The sequence below is a fragment of the Notothenia rossii genome, assembly GCF_949606895.1.
Source record: "Notothenia rossii genome assembly, chromosome: 7".
Lineage (NCBI taxonomy): Eukaryota > Metazoa > Chordata > Actinopteri > Perciformes > Nototheniidae > Notothenia > Notothenia rossii.
The window spans coordinates 28,023,860-28,041,858 of NC_136905.1; the positions used below are offsets into that span (position 1 = coordinate 28,023,860).

The following is a 17,999-nucleotide window of genomic DNA, read 5'->3' on the forward strand; positions in this document are numbered from 1 at the left end:
GAAAGGTATCTTCTGCTTTTGTTCATCTCCCTCAGTTTATATTTACATGTTTTTTTTTTTTACAAGAACATTTTAAAGGTTTGCTAAATAATGTACCTACAAACCCGACCAGCATCAATTGCATTTTATTTTTGCCGAGGCATTAATATATAATAAGTCTTTGGGTTGTTTTGAGAGGCTTGGCAATGTCAGTGTCCTCAAGTAGCTTGTCGTGCTGCCCTGACGGGTCATGTGAGGACAGCCGGGTCGGGAAACCAATGAGTTAACCGTCCTGCTTTAAATTGCGTATTATAATTTTTTCTGGAAAGCGCAAAGCTCCATTCACCTCATAAATAGTATATACTAGGCCTACAATTGTACAATTTTGCCATGTTTCCGAAATTAAACTGCGATAGTCGCCGAGGAATGACGTCAGGACGTATCACATTGAATGATGACGCCGTTTGATCATTAAAAAAATCTGCCGTTAAAAAATATCTGAGAATTAGGTCACCAAACTAACACAGTACCCACGGCCAAGCTCAGAGTGTGTCCCCGCCGTGTTTATGATGATATAACTTTCACCGAGGCGCGACCCGGGCACAAGATAGACAGCCGAGGAGAGAGATGTCCGGTGTTTCCAGCATCTGCAGCCGTTAGACCGGTCCGCCTGTCTGCCTCCCACCGCTGGGGTTCGGAGACCCGCAAGCCCAACAGCGTTAACGCTAGCTCCTGTAGTCCCGGCCAGGCTGGGGCTGAATGGTTAGCCGGGGGAAGGAGACACACCACCGGACAGAAGGTACCCGCGGAGACCCAGGAAATCACTCCTCGCCTCGGCAGACTGGTATCAACACAGCGCACATTTCAGTAGTTGCAGTAAGTTTACCGCGAGACGTGATCAATAATAATGACTGCCCGAGCTAACACCGGCTAGTTGGCCCACCTCGTATGGACGCTAGATGATGTAGAGCTACATTACATGTCCTTTAATGTTAATGTATAACAATACTTTAATAATTACACATTAGCAAGCTCACACCTCCCAAAGTGTTATTACTGTGCTAACTGTTAATGCAAATGATGGCAGTGCAGCGTGGCGCATTGTATTAGCGTTATTGTTAACACTGCATTCTATTCAACAGACCACCAGAAATAAATCATCATCTCCCAGGCATTTTGCTGCTGTGGGGTCTTAGAAGTTGACATTGCAATTACACCTTTGCAACACCTTTATCACATCGCCAAGACAAAAGAAAACCGAAATCAATTATTTACAGTAACTTGGCAATGTTTGGCAAATGTGTAGTTAAGAAAATGAAAATCACATCCTTGTATTGCTTATTTGTTTCTGGTGATATAATTCGGGCCCTGGTACTGTTGCATGACCAATAAGCTGACTTGATGTGGGTTTACCCTGTGATACACTATAACATAGTTTATAATTATATTGTATTAGTGTATAATATCATTTGGTGGAAAAAGGCATAAATGAATTAAGGTTTTGGTGACAATCAACTACTGTCTTGGAATGTGGAAGCATTTTGTATTGGGATATTACAAACTGACTAGTTCAAAACTAGCCAATCATGAAAGAGTTCCAAATGAATGCCTTCCTGAAGATGAAGTCTTAATATATCAGGGTTATAATTAGGGTTGTAACCTTGTAACTAACTCCCGATATATCTAATGGTTATTTTGTGAACAAATTGTTTGAAAAAAATAATGGCCATTATATTGACATAAAGACTGACAACTTCAAATTGCTTAGTTTGCACTAAATCCTTAAGGTATTCAGTTTATATTGATAGGAAACAGAAAAAACGACTCCCTCCTCACAGTTTTGAATCTGCTTTGCTTTAAATAACTTACAATTTGAAGGAGACCAACAGGCAAAAGTCAAATTCAACTTTTTTGTCAATCTTTCAGTTTGTGTGTACAGACAAAGAGATCGAAATACCGTTTCCCACAATCCAGAGGAAAACAAAATACAATATAATTATATAATATACATATACAAATATGTATAAAATAAATACAAAATATGTATTTGAAATTTTAAATGTACTTTTTATAACATTTACTCTTTTTGTGAGAAATCTCTCGATGATATTTGCTATTTCTTATGTTTGTTCCTCCAGAAATACATAATTGAAAGACTCTAGCATGTGAAACCAGCCCCCCAAGACATGTAAGCCTCAACCCTTCTGTCCAAGATCTTGGTGACCCTGAGTAGAAGTTAACAGAGTTTGGTCTGACGATGTCAAGCCGCCGGAAATCGACCACACCTTGCATGGTGCTGCCTTCTGATGTGGTGGAGCAGGAAGAGGTGGAGAAGATAACCGAAAGGGCAACGGAGGAAGATACAGAGGAGGAAGAGACAGAGGAGGAGAAGGAGGAGGAGAAGGGGAAAGAGGGAGCAGAGGAGGGTCCGACTGCAGAAGAGCTGAGTCAGGCAGTAGTGGTTGTTCCCACTCCTCCCACTACAAGTAAGAATCCCATTTCCCATGTGTAGAAAACAGTATTCCTCATTCACCAATATCTTTCAACATGTTTCTTAAATCATAAAGAAACCTACAGCAGATTCATGATGTGGATTATTTATTTTTTTAAATAAAAATAATATCAAAATGAATATAATTTAATATCATCATGTGATCTAAAACCTCTATTATTCATCTGAAAAAAACAAACAAACAATAACCAATATTTTGCGCAAACATTTCAGCACTTAAATGTGCATTCATTTCCTCAAAAAAAAAATACATGTACAAATAATAATAATGGGTAACTGCTTATGTGGGTTTTAATAATACAAATCTTCTTTGAGGTCTCCTATCATGCAAAATGCACTTTTTGATGTCTTTTATACATAAAATATGTGTCCCAGGTGGGTCAGTAGACTCACAAAGTGTTCAAAAAACGGAGCTGATCCAGATTCGCTACCAATATGACGTAATATCGGAAATGTGGGCTGGCTTTACACCCACGGCCCTATCAGAAATGTTCCTATACATTAGCAAGCATCGCTAACACTCAGTCAGAGCTAACCTGTACTGGAGAGAGTATGTGCAAAGAAGCAGGATATAAAAAGGTACTCATACTGTTTCAGAAATAATCCTTGACGTGGTTTGGAAAATTATATGGCGTTTAATCACGGCAGCTTTTAGCTAAGTATCTGGGAAAAATTCTCCTGCATGAGCTCTCGTTTTTATTTTATTTACATTTTTTATAAAAGTTAAAGACCCAGAATCAGCACTTCTCTAACAGGGCTGAAATAGAGGGGTATGATAAATGGCTAGAAAGGATGATCTGTTTGGTATTTTGAGCAAAACACTTCATAAGCCGCTTTCACACCAAGTACTGTACCATACTTAGTTCCCCAATGGAACTAAAGAGCAAATCGCGTTCACACCGGAATAAGTCCCCTGAGGGAAGATTACGCAAATGAAGCCGCTTACGTCACTTCTTCTTCTTCTTCTGCTTTGGGTTTACTGGCAGGCCGCAAACAACTTCACGGCGTATACTGCCACCCGAAGTCCCCGGCCGGAAGTCCCCGGAGTTGGAGACTGGCTTCAGTAGAAGCTGCTGGCCATTTCCACCGCTCCCATGTTTTCTTTTGTGTTGCCGTAAGTTAGTCTCTCTCCGTTGGTGCGCTGGGCTAATGCTAATGATAATAATGCTAATGCCAGCAAATACAATGGCGGCTTCACAAAACCTTTCAGAGTTTTAAGGGGCGTGGTTTGCAATTCGCCCAGCCAATCAGAAATTGGAACTTTTTTCTCCCCAGGAAAGTACCTGCTCTCTAGCAGGGACTGAAAAGGGGGGAAAAGTTCTCATGAACTAAGTTATCTTTTTGGTGTGAACGCAAAATCCCAGGAACTATCGGAACTAAAACGGAAAAGTACTCTGGTGTGAAAGCGCCTATTGACATGTTTTTTTCCTATAATTTATGCCTAAAAATAGTATAATAGGTGACCTTTAAACAAGGCCTAATGACACTCTTGGCCTGAAATATACACAAACTTCGTCAATAAATGTTGTATTAATATTATTATTATTATAGAGGAGCCCAGTGTCTCTACTGTAGAAGACAGTGAAGCCCTCGCTCCCTCACTGAAGCGCAGCGCTACAGATCCTCCTGAGGATCCCAGCAGCGAGCAGCAGGCACAGGAACAACAGTGCGAGACACCCGAGGAGGGAGGGGCAGACCCCGCCACGGTCGCGGCCATTTCCCTCAGCAAGACCCCCATCATGAGGATGAAAAGCAAATCTGAACCCAAGAGGATCTCTGTGTCCCTGAAATGTACAGAAGAGGCGTTGGAGGGTTTCGGGGGGGGCGAGGGGGATGTGAGGGGAGGAGACCAGGAGCCCATTGAAGCCCCCCTGGGCCCGATGACGCCTGTGGAGATGCTGCTGCACGACTCCATGAAGCTCGGGGGGGGCGGCTTGCTGGTCAGCCCGTACTCTGAGCAGCAGAGGAAATCAGCGGCTTTCAACCCTGCAGCCCTGCCTGCAGGCCTGGCACAGGTGATTCATGATTGTACAATGGTATACAAATTCATAGCAGCAGCATGGATGTAAGATTTACCCCTTAATGTGTAAGCTTGCACACCGTAAAACTTTGGATTAGTCTGTATTAGGACAGCACGATTAGGCAAACAAATCTAGTTGCGCTTATATTGACTGGTATTGTAATTGTGGTAGGTCTGCAATATAAGAGAGAGTGATCTTTTTAAAACATTATTCACATGACATCATTACAATTTAAGAGTGAAGCCCTGCTCTGTAATGGTAAATACCCTCAACAGAGAGGTTCTACTCAAGCTACAGAGCAGCAGCCCTGCATCTGATATATTTACATTGTCTTGTTCAGAGACACTATGGAAAGACAGCATCTTTACCAAACAGAGCTGGAGCAGTGTATCATTGCAGACCTCTCTTATACCCCGTCCCTTTCTTTCCCTTTATTGCAGGTGCTTTCTGCCTTCCAGGCCCAGCAGAGTGCAGCAGCAGCAGCTCAGCCTCAGCTGCTCATCCCACTCAGCAGCATCCCCTCCTACAGTGCAGCTATGGACACCAACCCCCTGCTGGGCAGCACGTACAAGAGGTTTCCGTACCCCTCCATGGCCGAGATCAGCCGCCTGGCAGCGCAGACACAGTTCACTGAGGAGCAGATCAAGGTAGGTGAAAGTTAGCTATTGTTTTGGTGTTGTTTTTACCTGCTTTTCCTGTTATTATTTGGTATTGCAAGTCTGTTAAAAGTCTTATATTCAATTGTCTAAAACTGTTAAGCATAACAAGGTCTTAAATACAATTTTGAATGTCTTTAAAATGTTCTGCTGTAGTGTTAACTGCAAATAATCAGCTATTAGAGTTATAATTGTATATAAAATGTGAAAACTAGCTCCTTGATTTTAATTAATAGTCTGATGGAATGTTAAGTTAAAAGTATGCTAAATATAGCCTTTGCTTGTTTTGTATATGGTGGAGTTAATAAATATTCTTTTATATCACCCAGGTTTGGTTCTCAGCCCAGCGGCTGAAGCATGGTGTGAGCTGGACCCCAGAGGAAGTGGAGGAGGCCAGGAGGAAGCAGTTTAATGGCACGGTGCACACGGTGCCGCAGACCATCACTGTGATACCTGCTCACCAGCTCTCAGCAGCTGCCAACGGCCTGCAGTCCATCTTACAGACCTGCCAGATAGTGGGCCAGCATGGCCTGGTGTTCACACAGGTAGGTAAGGAAAGAAAAGACGCCATATCTAACAGGACGTGGCTAGAGATTTTATTCCCATTACATTAATGTATTATTTAAATGGCAGAATTATATGGGCTTGAGTTTAATAGACATTCACAGATCAGTAATTCTTATTGTAGTGTTTAGCTGACTATTTAACTAAGTAAAAAAATAGTTTTCCTCGCCCCGGATATGATTTTTGGTGGCAGCAATGCATTGTGGGACAACGTGTAGCAACCCTAATATAACCACAATAGCTAACAGTTGACATTTTAGTTAAAAAATATGAATATTTTAACACTATTTCTCAGACCCAACCAAGTGACCGATGCCGGGTTAAGACACAACTTTGATTCTACACTCAATTCACTATTATGTGCGTCATAAAACGGTTAAAAAGTAAATGAAAACTTGTTGTTACCAGGTCATAACATATTTGAGATTCACTGGTAAGAAATAGCTCCTGCTTTTTGACAAGTCTCTCTAATTTACAATCAATGATATTGCAGTAGCTAATCGAAACAATACTCTGTATATACTTAGCTCTGACTGATATCTTAAAAAGGATACTTGAGAAGAGAGGGCATGTTTTTGCAGTGACACAAGATCATTTCAGGGCTGTTATTTAAGTGTTAGTGTCATTATCATGTGACTCTGTGTAGGTGGGCCCAGGGGGGCACCTTCCAGTGACCAGTCCCATAACTCTGACGGTGGCAGGGCTGCCCAGTCAGTCCCAGAGCTCCAGCAGGGTTTCCTGCCAGCCCACCCTGACAAACAGTGAGCTGAAACGGGCTACCACTGTCCAGCCTCCCTCTCTCTCTCCGCAGGTGGGGACAGCTGTTGTCTTGTTTGCGAAGTTTATATTTTATGACCTGAGTTAATGGAAGATATTTGCAACAAGGGGTCTTAATCAGTTGTATGTAATGATTGTCTGAACTTTAAAAAAGGTGCACAGAGCAATAGCAGTCTACTAGGTATTTGCTACCTCTGTGTGGCACTGTAGCAACCCTTGTCTAAAATTATAAATCTCCCCTTCCCTTTCTAAGGAGAACTCGGCCCTCAGTGCAGACACATTCAATTTGCGTCCCAAGAAGTCCAAAGAGCAGCTGGCCGAGCTGAAAGCCAGCTACCTGAAGAACCACTTTGTCACAGATGCGGAAATCACCCGACTGATGAAGCTTACCAATCTCACAAAGGGAGAGATCAAGAAGTGGTTCAGCGACACCAGGTACAACCAGCGCAACTCCAAGAACAGCAATGTCATTGTTTTCCATGATGGAGGCAGGGGGAGCGGCAGCTGTAGCAGTGCCAGCACCACCATCGTTATCGACTCAAGCGACGAGACCACCCCCACATCCCCACACCCTCCGAGAACTCCGCCTGTGAAGGAGAAGGAGACACGGCCAAAAACTTGGAACCCATTCCCGGATTTTACCCTACAGAAATTTAAGGAGAAAACTCCTGAGCAGTTGGTGGTGCTGGAGGAAAGTTTTGAGAAAAGCAGCGCCCCATCAGATGATGAACAGAGTCGCCTGAGGACAGAGACTAAACTGACCCGGAGGGAGATTGATGCCTGGTTCACAGAGAGAAGAAAAATACCATCTGTTAGCACTTCCTCCCCGTCTTCTTCAGAGGGAGGAAAGATGGAGGCTGGAGAAGGAGGAGCAGGAGCCAGTTCTTCTTCTCCTTCTGCCTCCTCGTCCCGTAGAGGTAGTCAAACTCCTCCCGGCGGCCGCAGTAAGCAGCTGCCCACCAGCAGCAACAGAGACATGAAAGATAAGAATAAAAAGACTCCAGAGCAGCTCCACATTCTGAAAAGTGCCTTTGTTCGGACCCAGTGGCCCAGCCCAGAGGAGTACGAGCAGCTGGCAGAGGAGAGCGGCCTCCCTCGCTCCTACATCGTCAGCTGGTTCGGAGACTCTCGATACTCGTGGAAGAACAGCAACCTGAAATGGTTCTTCCAGTACCAAAGTGGCAACATTGAAGGGCCGAACGGTGGAGGAAGCAATAAAATGGGATGCGGCAGCAGCACCGGTCGGAAGAGACGCGGCAGAAACCGTGGTTGGGGGCGTTCCAGAACCCGGAAGCAGCCGAGAAGGTCCGCCTCCTCCAGTACAGATGTCGACAGATGTCTCCCCACCAAGAAGGTCAAGAGTGGGCGGGAGATTCTGAAGGAGTACTACATGAGGCACCGCTTTCTCAATGAGCAAGATCTGGATGAGCTCGTCGGCAAAACCAACATGAGCTACGAACAGGTGTGTGTGTCTCAGTGTCCGTGTGTTTTTCCTGATGGGAGATTTAAATATATTGAATTAACCATTTAAATATATTTACTGTAACTGTTATTTGTGTGCATAAGCCGTCAAAAGGTAAGCCTAATGCTGCGTTCACACCGGACGCGATGCGAATATTCGCATCGCTCCAATCGCTCAAGTTTCACCGCGGCTTGCAGTTTGTTTTATCGCGTCATTCAAAACAGACATGCCGTTGCCGCGCCATTGACGGACAGTTGAGGTTGTTTACACTTCCATGCAAGATCGTTTTGGTTATTTCTGTCCTTGACTATGGAGGATATAACAACTATTGCTGCTTTGTACCTTCTGTGGAAGTCCTACTGTACAAACATAGCAACAAACGCCGTCATGTCTGGGTTCTTATTCTCCTCCAAGCCAGCTCCTTTTTGTTGCAGTCCCGGTAGATATACGACATTGTATCGTATATCTCCGGGAACCCACTCACAGCCACAACGATCATCTCTTCCATCTTTACAACTGATCAACAGCAGGATGTCAGAGGGACGTCAGAGGGAATCCCAACGTTGATTGGCTTTCGCGAGAATGTGTCACTTGAATTTGACGCTCAAGTTGAAAAAATGTAACTCGCGTTTGACGTGGCCCCCTTCAATCGTGTGATTCGTGCCCCGTCCACCGCTTCATGCGCCGTCGGAGCGAATTCACGTCTGTCCGCGTCTCTGCATTGACTTTACATGTAATCGCGCCGCCCCCAAAAATCATCGCGTCCGGTGTGAACGCAGTATTATGCTACGTTCACACCGGACGCGATGTGAATATTCGCTTCGCTCTTATCGCATCGCTCTAAAAGCTCAATTTTCACCGCGTTTTACTCGCATCATTCAAACAAGACGCGCTGGCTTGGGGGCTACAACTACAACACAATGATCATATTTTACCGTGATGTAATTGTAATACACGTTTCTAAATGATGCCGAAGTAACGACATACTGATACCGGTTAGTAAAAAAACACAAATTAATGCTTTGGCAAGTCTGCAGACAAGACGGCAGGCGAAAAACCTTTTAAAATGCTTTTTTTCTGAATGGAGATCGGATCGACACGGCTAAGCTAACATTGTATATGCTCCGTCCACACTCCCAACAACGGCATACAGACATAAATAAACCAGCGACTACTCACCATGACACAGAAAGTCTGTGGTTTGTACTTGTTTAACTTTTGTCTAGTTTCTGAACAGATACGAGGAGCTGTGAGCTCTGAGTGCTTACTGCTGACAGCTGAAGTTTTGGTTTTGTGGTTCTATGTCAGTGGCGGCAGGCTGAGATCCTCACCGCTGATTGGCTACCGCGAGATCACGTCACGCAAATTCGACTCGAGTTCAAAAAATTGAACTTCAGCGGTTGTCGCGGCCCCCTCCAATCGCCTCAATCGCGCCGCGGCATTCGTATCAACCGCTTCATGCGCGCCGTTGTAGCGAATTCGCGTCTGTCCGCATCTCTGCATTGACTTTACATGTAATTGCGCCACCCCCAAACATCGCATCGCGTCCAGTGTGAACGCGGCACATGTATTATTTATATAAATACGTTTCCCCTCTGCGTATAGAGATTCTGGAAGTTTCAGGAAAAAAGATTCTCTCTCTTTTTGCTGGTCAGATTTTGGCCACTTTATGATGTCATAACGATTTTTTGGCTTGTGTAGCCATTAGCCAATAACCAACCAAGGTAACCCCCCCCACCTTATCACCTGAATCTCCTCCTAGAGCACCATTGTGTTCTTTTTAACCAAATGTCTCTCAGAGGGGCGTGGGGAGTGGTCCCTTATTTTCCTCTAAAGTAACAGACAGAGAATCAGCACTTTGGAACAGGGCTGAAACAGAGGGGGTTATGGGATGCTACAATGATCTGTTTGGTGTTTGGAGACAAACACCTCAGAGACATGTTTGTATATATCCGAGAACAATAATATACAGGACTGTCTCAGAAAATTAGAATATTGTGATAAAGTTCTTTATTTTCTGTAATGCAATTAAAAAAACAAAAATGTCATACATTCTGGATTCATTACAAATCAACTGAAATATTGCAAGCCTTTTATTATTTTAATATTGCTGATTATGGCATACAGCTTAAGAAAACTCAAAAATCCTATCTCAAAAAATTAGAATAGTTCCTCAGACCAAGTAAAAAAAAAAGATTTATAACAGCAAAACACAATCAAACATTTGAAAATGTCCATTAATGCACTCAGTACTTGGTTGGGAATCCTTTTGCACGGATTACTGCATCAATGCGGCGTGGCATGGAGGCAATCAGCCTGTGGCATTGCTGAGGTGTTATGGATGCCCAGGATGCTTCAATAGCGGCCTTTAGCTCATTAGCATTGTTGGGTCTGGTGTCTTTCAGCTTCTTCTTCACAATACCCCACATATTCTCTATGGGGTTCAGGTCAGGGGAATTTGCAGGCCAATCGAGGACAGTAATGCCATGGTCAGTACACCAGTTACTGGTGGTTTTGGCACTGTGGGCAGGTGCCAGATCATGCTGGAAAATGAATTCCTCATCTCCATAGAGCTTTTCAGCAGACGGAAGCATGTAGTGCTCTAAAATCTCTTGGTACACAGCTGCATTTACTCTGGGCTTGATGAAACACAGTGGACCAACACCAGCAGCTGACATGGCTCCCCAAACCATCGCTGACTGTGGGAACTTCACACTGGATTTCAAGCAACTTGGATTTTGCTCCTCTCCAGCCTTTCTCCAGACTCTGGCGCCTTGACTTCCAAATGAAATACAAAACTTGCTTTCGTCTGAAAAGAGGACTTTGGACCACTGTGCAACTGTCCAGTGCTTCTTTTCCTTAGCCCAAGTCAGACGCCTCTTCCGTTGTCTTGGGTTCAGAAGTGGCTTGACCATGGGAATACGGCTATTGTAGCCCATTTCCCGGACACGTCTGTGAACAGTGACTTTTGATACCTGGACTCCAGCTTCAGTCCACTGTCTTTGAAGCTCCCCCAAATTCTGGAAGCGACTCTTCTTCACAATGCTGTTAAGGCTGCGGTCATCTCTCTTGGTTGTGCAGCGTTTCCTGCCACATTTCCCCCTTCCAACAGACTTTTTGTGGATGTGCTTTGAAACTGCGCTCTGTGAACAGCTTGCTCTTTGAGAAATTTCTTTTTGTGTCTTACCCTCCTGATGGAGGGTGTCAATGACGGTCCTCTGGACAGCAGTCAGATCAGCAGTCTTCCCCATACTTGTGATTTAGTTTACTGAACCAAGTTGAGTGTTTTTCAAGGCTCAGGAAACCCTTGCAGGTGTTTCGAGTTAATTAGACGATTCAAGTGATTCGTTGAACACCCTACTAGTATACTTTTTCATGATATTCTAATATTTAGAGATAGGATATTTGAGTTTTCTTAAGCTGTATGCCATAATCAGCAATATTAAAATAATAAAAGGCTTGCAATATTTCAGTTGATTTGTAATGAATCCAGAATGTATGACATTTTTGTTTTTTTAATTGCATTACAGAAAATAAAGAACTTTATCACAATATTCTAATTTTCTGAGACAGTCCTGTATTGATGAAAAACAGTATAATAGGGGACCTTTAACTGCCAAATATGTTATTCTGGTGGAGAGTATTAAAATGAAAAGTAATTGTTCAATCATTGGAACCCAGCAGTTAAAAGTCTCATTGACTATATTCTCTGAAAGATCCAGATTTAAATGAAAGCGATACCCTTAAAAATGTAGCTGATGATTTACTTTTGTTTTATTAACATCATTTTAGTCTTCAGCTCCTCATCAGCTAACATTTGTACAGAGGACAAAGAGGACTTGATCTCTGTTTCCTTAAAGGTGGTAACAGTCTGCTGTCCTCACCCAGTTAATGCTTTTCTCTCTCCTTCAAAAGGTGAGGGAGTGGTTCGCCGAGGTTCAGCGGCGCTTGGAGACGGGGGAGGATCCCTTCCTGGAGGCGGCTGCAGGGAGCACCGGAGGAGACGCAGCCAGAGAGGAGGAGGGGGTGCAGGGGGATGCGTCAATAGCCGGCGAGGAGCCAGCCGGCACAGGGGGGGGAGATGAGGATCAGGACGAAGGAGATGAGGAGGATGACGGGGACGATACGGACGACAGTGAGGTCTGGGAGCCGTCCCGCAGCGTCAGGAAGTCTTTGTCAGTCTCTGAAGACTGAAACATTCCAGAATTTCCCGAGAGAAATAGCGGCTAATGCTGGAAGAACACTCAGCTAAAGTCTTTTTGCCACTGATTGGCATTTGTACTCATCTGCAGCATGAATTCACTGTATTCTCAAACTACTTCTGACATCATGTCCACATCAGACAAACAGGTGGAATATTAGCTTTAGCTCTCTCCCTGAATCTTACCTATTATAAGTGATGTGTAACATTTTAAGAATCTTGGTAAATAAGGAGTTTTAGCAAACCCTGGTGCACCAAACTCTGATGAAGCCTATAAAGCAATATTTTGTCAAAAGGAATACAAGGAAGTGCAATCTTCAAACTTAAAATGAAATCAAAAAAAGGATATCCAGACACATCTTTACATTGCAATCATGAATACTGTTGTAAATGAGGGATTTAAATGTCGCCCCTCGTTAAATGATTGACTGCTTAAATGGAGATAAATGTACTAAATTAGGCTGCTGTGGCCTAAATTCTAACTTAAATCTACTGATATATGAATGTCCCAGAATCATTTGTGTGTTTACAAAAGTGCTTTAAAGCGTATCACAGCTAGATGTCACTGCTAAGCAATGTCCCGAATGAAACTAGCATACGTCTATTTGTGGAACCGGTTGATTTTACTTCTAACGGCACCTTTTTTCCTAGCACCTGTGTAGTCCAATGCAAGGGCCGGATATGATTCAGCAGGTTGTTGGAGCCGACATGGATTGATGATGACACTGAAAGTCAGAAACGATAAGACACAAAGTACCGTACTGCTGAATGAATGCCAATGCCACGGTGCTTTTAAACACAGGGTGTCTACCCAAGTCTTCCCTTTATAGCAGCTTCTTTTTTCATTAGTGTTATAGATTTTGAACAGAACACATAGAAATCTGATGGAAAAAATGTATGTGTTTAGTATGTACTGTTAATAATGTCACCTTTTTATAGAACACTTCCTGTGCTATTATGACCTTTTTAAAGGGGGATTCAGACAGTATGAGGCTGTTGTCTCAGCGTTGAATGTGTGTTCTTCTGAGCAGTGAGCTACAATTTACAGTCTGAGGCACCATGTGTGAACTAAATCTGAGGCAGTCCACTGAAATGATAATATAATTATTTCTCCGCAGTGGTTTCCCTTGACTCTAGTTGGGTTTGGGATGGGTTGAATGGATATACTACATTGTAAGTGGGGGATGCATTGCAGAGTTTAACCCATGCAAATGTTAAACCACAAGTTGCCACCACACAATGTTTTTAGGTCAGGGCGTTTCTGCTCGTATAAAAAACAAGGCCAGTGAATCATTTTTGGGTCTTGACCTTGACTTTTAAGAAAAACTGTTAAACAGTATTTCAAATATTGAATTGACCCTAGTCTGCATTCAAGAGACAAACGTGAAGCACCTAAACTAAACTTTCAAAGAAAAATGCACTTTGTCCACTTGTGTATATAGTGGACTGAATCCTTATTTGACACCTTATCTCTTATTAAACCATAAAATGGCTCTGAGAGACCAAATCTGTTTTGTATGACTAAAATCTAAACCAGTATTTTGCCTTCTTTTCTTAATCCTCGTCTGTTGTCAGTAGGGGTATCAATTTATCCACGTTTTAATGATATGTGTTAAATGTTTGGATGTTTATATGGCTCAAAAACTAGTTGAACAATCACCCATTGCTTTCTTTTGCTAAATTGCACAATTTGAGCCTGATTTTCTTTTAGCCTTTCTCCTTCTGCAAATGCACACGTCTTATATGTGTCATCATGTATGTATTGTTGCTTTAAAACATGGGGATTCCCTCCCATCTCTCCCTCTGATTCTTAACCCCTCTCCTCTATTCCTCTTTTGTGAAATGAATGCTCCTGATGTGCTCTTCCCAAGACATACTTCTGTGAATTTGGTGTCCTGTTTACTCTCTCCGCGTTAAATGTCCATAAGAAAAGCAGACAGAGCCTTAGGGACAACTCTTCAAAAGACTGAAACTGTTCAGAAAACAGACATTCTTGGAAAATTCACTTTTTTTTGTGGAAGGAATTGTAACGCCTGAAGAAACAGCACAGCATTGCCTTTGTGGCGGGAAAGTCAACCAAATAATGCTCCTCTTTCAAACTCTTCTCACACGCTTAACCGTATGACATGACGGGACATTAACAGTCAACCTGAGTTCTTCACAAAAGAGGAGAGACTGATTCAGCTTTGCAGATAAACCTATATGTGCCTACATGGCTCGTACGCTTGTTTGAACAGAACTTCCCCAACTCTCGACCGAAGATGAGGATTTGTGAATGCTTTGGAAATCACACACTGTTGGGTGATTCCTAAAGAATGCTTGTTCAAACTAAGCTGTGATGCATGAACGAGCTCTGCTTTCTGCTAAAAGATGCCTAAAAAACTGAAGTTCAAATTTGAAACTTCTGTTGTAAGTACTTAAACGGATACCTTGGCAATTGAATTGTTTTTTCCCCACCAGGCACTATTACACTACAATTAAATGATTAACTTTTAAAGCAGTTTTGTCTGCTAGTCGCAAGCTACTTTTTAAAAATTGAATGGCGAGTGAAGGAGAGTTGAATCCTCAAAGCATTTTGTTGTAATGTGACAAGTGCCCTTGAACAAAAGGAAATTCAAAATATCAAGGTATAGCTTTTGTCTAATAATGCATGCAATAACCAAGACAACTGCTCATTTTGTACATACAGTGTTTTGGGTTGGTGTACTTGGCACAGTAGGCCTACAAGCCTAATCTGGGATACTTTTTTGTTTACCTTCTAAAAATACCAGTCACTTTTCATTTATGGACCTGTTTCTTGTTTTTGTTTATTTCCCAACTCATGGACCCATTTCAGTCCTTAGCTCGGAACTATGTTATCACCAAAATTGCAGTCATTGCACGGCAGCCATTTTGTGCCCTTTCTATAGAGTTCTGGTATTTCACATGCTAATTTGTACACAAGTTACAAACTGGCTGTCTTCTTTAAGTCCACAGGTTAGGCTTAATCCTGCCCCCGGTATCCAGCCCACAGTCTTTTACAGTATGCTTTGTCTTTACTATAGTCGCTCTGTTTTAAATGGTTTTATATGTTTCTATCTATGAATACCGTGTCTTTACAACTCTTTCCAGACAGCAGTGGATAGACAATAGAGTAGTGTTTTTGAAATAGTCAGTTTTAGAGTTCAGCCAGTGTTTCCCCGAGTTGCTTTGAGGTTCTTATGTTGCCAATAATATAAAGTCAAAACTCAAGAGAAAAGACATGCAATTAGTTAAAGGAATAGTCTAAAAAAAAGTTTTTACATGTTAATTATGTGTCCGAATATGAGGAACTTGGAGCTGTTTTGGAAAGTTATATTACAGATCCGCAGATAAAGCTCAGTCCACACTATTACTGTTAGCATGAAACTATTGGTTGCAAAGGAATGCCTCAAACTCAAAAAATGTAAGACAGTTTAATCATTTTTTGGGGGGGGCCAAGATATAAATGTAATAGTTTTCTAAATTCACCACAGATGTTTATTTGTAAAATACATATTTGTTGGCGTTTAACCTTTAAAAAAAAAAATGTCCCTGCCATTAAAACACTCCTACCACACAAACGAGGCAATAACGTCATAGAGAAGGATGACAGACATTAAAAGCTTTATTAACAAATCGCAAACAGAAGTTTGTTAAATAAGAAAAATAATTTGGTATTATGGTCTTTGGTGAAAAAACTCATGTCACAGTGATGTCTTTAGGGGGATTCAGATTTTCCAATGGTATAGCAGTAAACTCGCACTTGAAATTGTAGGTTTGAAAAAGTTGATATATAGAGGGTCATACAAATACACCAATCTGTTGCTTTCAGCTTGATTTTTGTCTAGTGTTTTTGGTATTTTAAAAAAAACATGTCTTCCCATGAGTCCCCCAACTTTCTGTTTTCGAGGTACTAAATCGTGGAGTGCCCCTTTAATGGTTTCCTGGCCGGCTTTTAGACAGAAGGTAATAACGCAACCAGCCTGTCTGATCAATCTGTATTCAATATGAATCATGTTCTCAAATAGTTGTTCCTGGATGATGAGGTGCCAAGTCTGCTCCCTGAGTTTTGATTTTATTTCTAACATGTATTGCAGTTAACTTTTTGCAGTAGAGCTAACATTGTGATCTGAGTAGTTTACCTGATGTCCTGTTGTGCATATGTCATATCTGTGTCCTTTACTCCTGCTATACTCCTCACTCGTTGTCTGTATTTAGACAGGTAGTCGCTTGAATGTTTCTTACAGCAATCAGAGATTCAAAGGTTTTTACATTATTGACATTTACAGTGGAACTTTGACCTTCTGGTTTTTCAGATCTGATTATCTGTTGATAGCTTTTACCCAAAAAGTATTGCTTCAATTGCTTTTTATTTTTGTCTCAATAGAACTTGTTTACTTCTGGACCCGTTTTACCGAATCATGACAGAGATCTCTCAGCTTCTGTATTAGGTTACAGTCCGTAGACACAGATATAATACAATGATCAAACTGTATACTCCAAATAAATGTGTTAATGTTCCTTTAATCACCCCTTATTTAAAGATGTCACTCCTTTAACAAACATTTGGTCCCCTAGAGGTAGGTTTTAATGATTGCAGAAATGTCGCTGTTGCTGACCTAAAACAACTCTACAGTTTAATTGTGTATTATTCTGTGTCTATGATACTGATATTTCCATCTACATTAAGTTATTCCTACCCTGCCTGAACTGTATTTCAGAACGGTGTTAAACCCTGAGAGTATCCGTCATAAACTTTGATTAAAAACTGTATCTTTGGGTGTCACCTCTGCTTTAGGAAGACAACTATTCCTTTCTGTGAACCCTGCGACCATCAGCTCGTAGCGACCAGCTGTAAAGGCAGCAGTTGCTAGGTTAAGTCCCTGCTTCAATTGAGGCTTTGTCTGGATTTCCAGCTAAATGAAAAACAATATTTTCTACTTCTTTAAAGACAAACCCCAATACATTTAGATTTTAATATGCGAGCTTTGTGAGCAACATTATTTTGCTTTGAGTAAATGTGAAATAAGAACTAAATGCAGAACCAGATCAGCAAGTATTGCGAATGTCCCAATAATGTCCCTTTTTTTTTTAATGTAACTGATGATTAAATGTATTCAGCAGGAAACCTAAACGAACTTACGTAGGCCCAAACAAATACATTTGTATGTATTTGTTTTTTCTAAAACATCCTGTTAGAGGTAATATGAAGGAGATGCAGGGATATTTACATGTTGTAACACTCTTCCGTTGTTGGTAGAGCAGAGAGAACACAGCAGTCATGGTCACAGATATTAAAATAAGTCTGTAGGTGATTTGACTGTGGAAATAACAGCTGAGCATTGTTGCTTTTGGTTTAGTATATTTTCAGTAGGGAAGGAGATTAGTACAGCTGTAGCTGGAAGAGGGCAAGCATCGTTTTAAATTGTGGAGAGAGAAAAAGCCCAACAATGTAAGAAAGATTGGTCCAACTTACATTTGATCCCATATTTTTGCAATGTTGAAGTCATTACAAAATGTCTCCCTCTTAGATATGCAATTTAAAGGAAATGTAAGCTTTATTTCTGAATTGATATCTGTGGTCACTGTATAGATGATAAACTGAAGTGGCTATATTTTCTTCTCCACAAAAAAGATGTTGTGGAGCCTGTTGTTCTTCTCTCTGATTGGTAAGTAGCTCACTTAATGCACATTAACTTAACTAAAATGATATGTGATTACTGCTCTGATACCATAGCCTAATTAAAAAAAGATAAATGTATTTATTTTGCTAAATATGTAAGGGCCAGGAATTTATTTGTATATAATAATTCTGTTTTCACCTACA

At 41.7% G+C, this 17,999-nt stretch overlaps 1 protein-coding gene across 2 annotated transcripts; it reads left to right on the forward strand.

The window, feature by feature from the left end:
- Positions 1 to 423: 423 nt before the first annotated feature.
- Positions 424 to 16,943, forward strand: zhx1 (zinc fingers and homeoboxes 1). Of its 2 annotated transcripts, XM_079692476.1 has the most exons (8): positions 425 to 855; positions 2,118 to 2,465; positions 4,043 to 4,506; positions 4,953 to 5,159; positions 5,498 to 5,713; positions 6,379 to 6,543; positions 6,763 to 7,971; positions 11,887 to 16,943. In XM_079692476.1, exons 2-8 carry the CDS (start codon positions 2,237 to 2,239, stop codon positions 12,163 to 12,165), a joined length of 2,769 nt encoding a protein of 922 aa, XP_079548602.1. In that variant the 5' UTR covers positions 425 to 855; positions 2,118 to 2,236; the 3' UTR covers positions 12,166 to 16,943. The 2 variants fall into 2 exon arrangements, with proteins under 2 accessions (XP_079548603.1, XP_079548602.1); XM_079692477.1 differs by lacking the exon at positions 6,379 to 6,543 and having other exon boundaries at positions 424 to 855.
- Positions 16,944 to 17,999: the final 1,056 nt, after the last annotated feature.

Coding starts and splice junctions, on each gene's coding strand:
- zhx1 (XM_079692476.1), top strand. CDS start 2,237: ATGTCAAGCCGCCGGAAATCGACCACACCTTGCATGGTGCTGCCTTCT. Junction 4,507..4,952: donor TGCCTGCAGGCCTGGCACAG/GTGATTCATGAT, acceptor CCTTTATTGCAG/GTGCTTTCTGCCTTCCAGGC. Junction 5,714..6,378: donor ATGGCCTGGTGTTCACACAG/GTAGGTAAGGAA, acceptor GACTCTGTGTAG/GTGGGCCCAGGGGGGCACCT.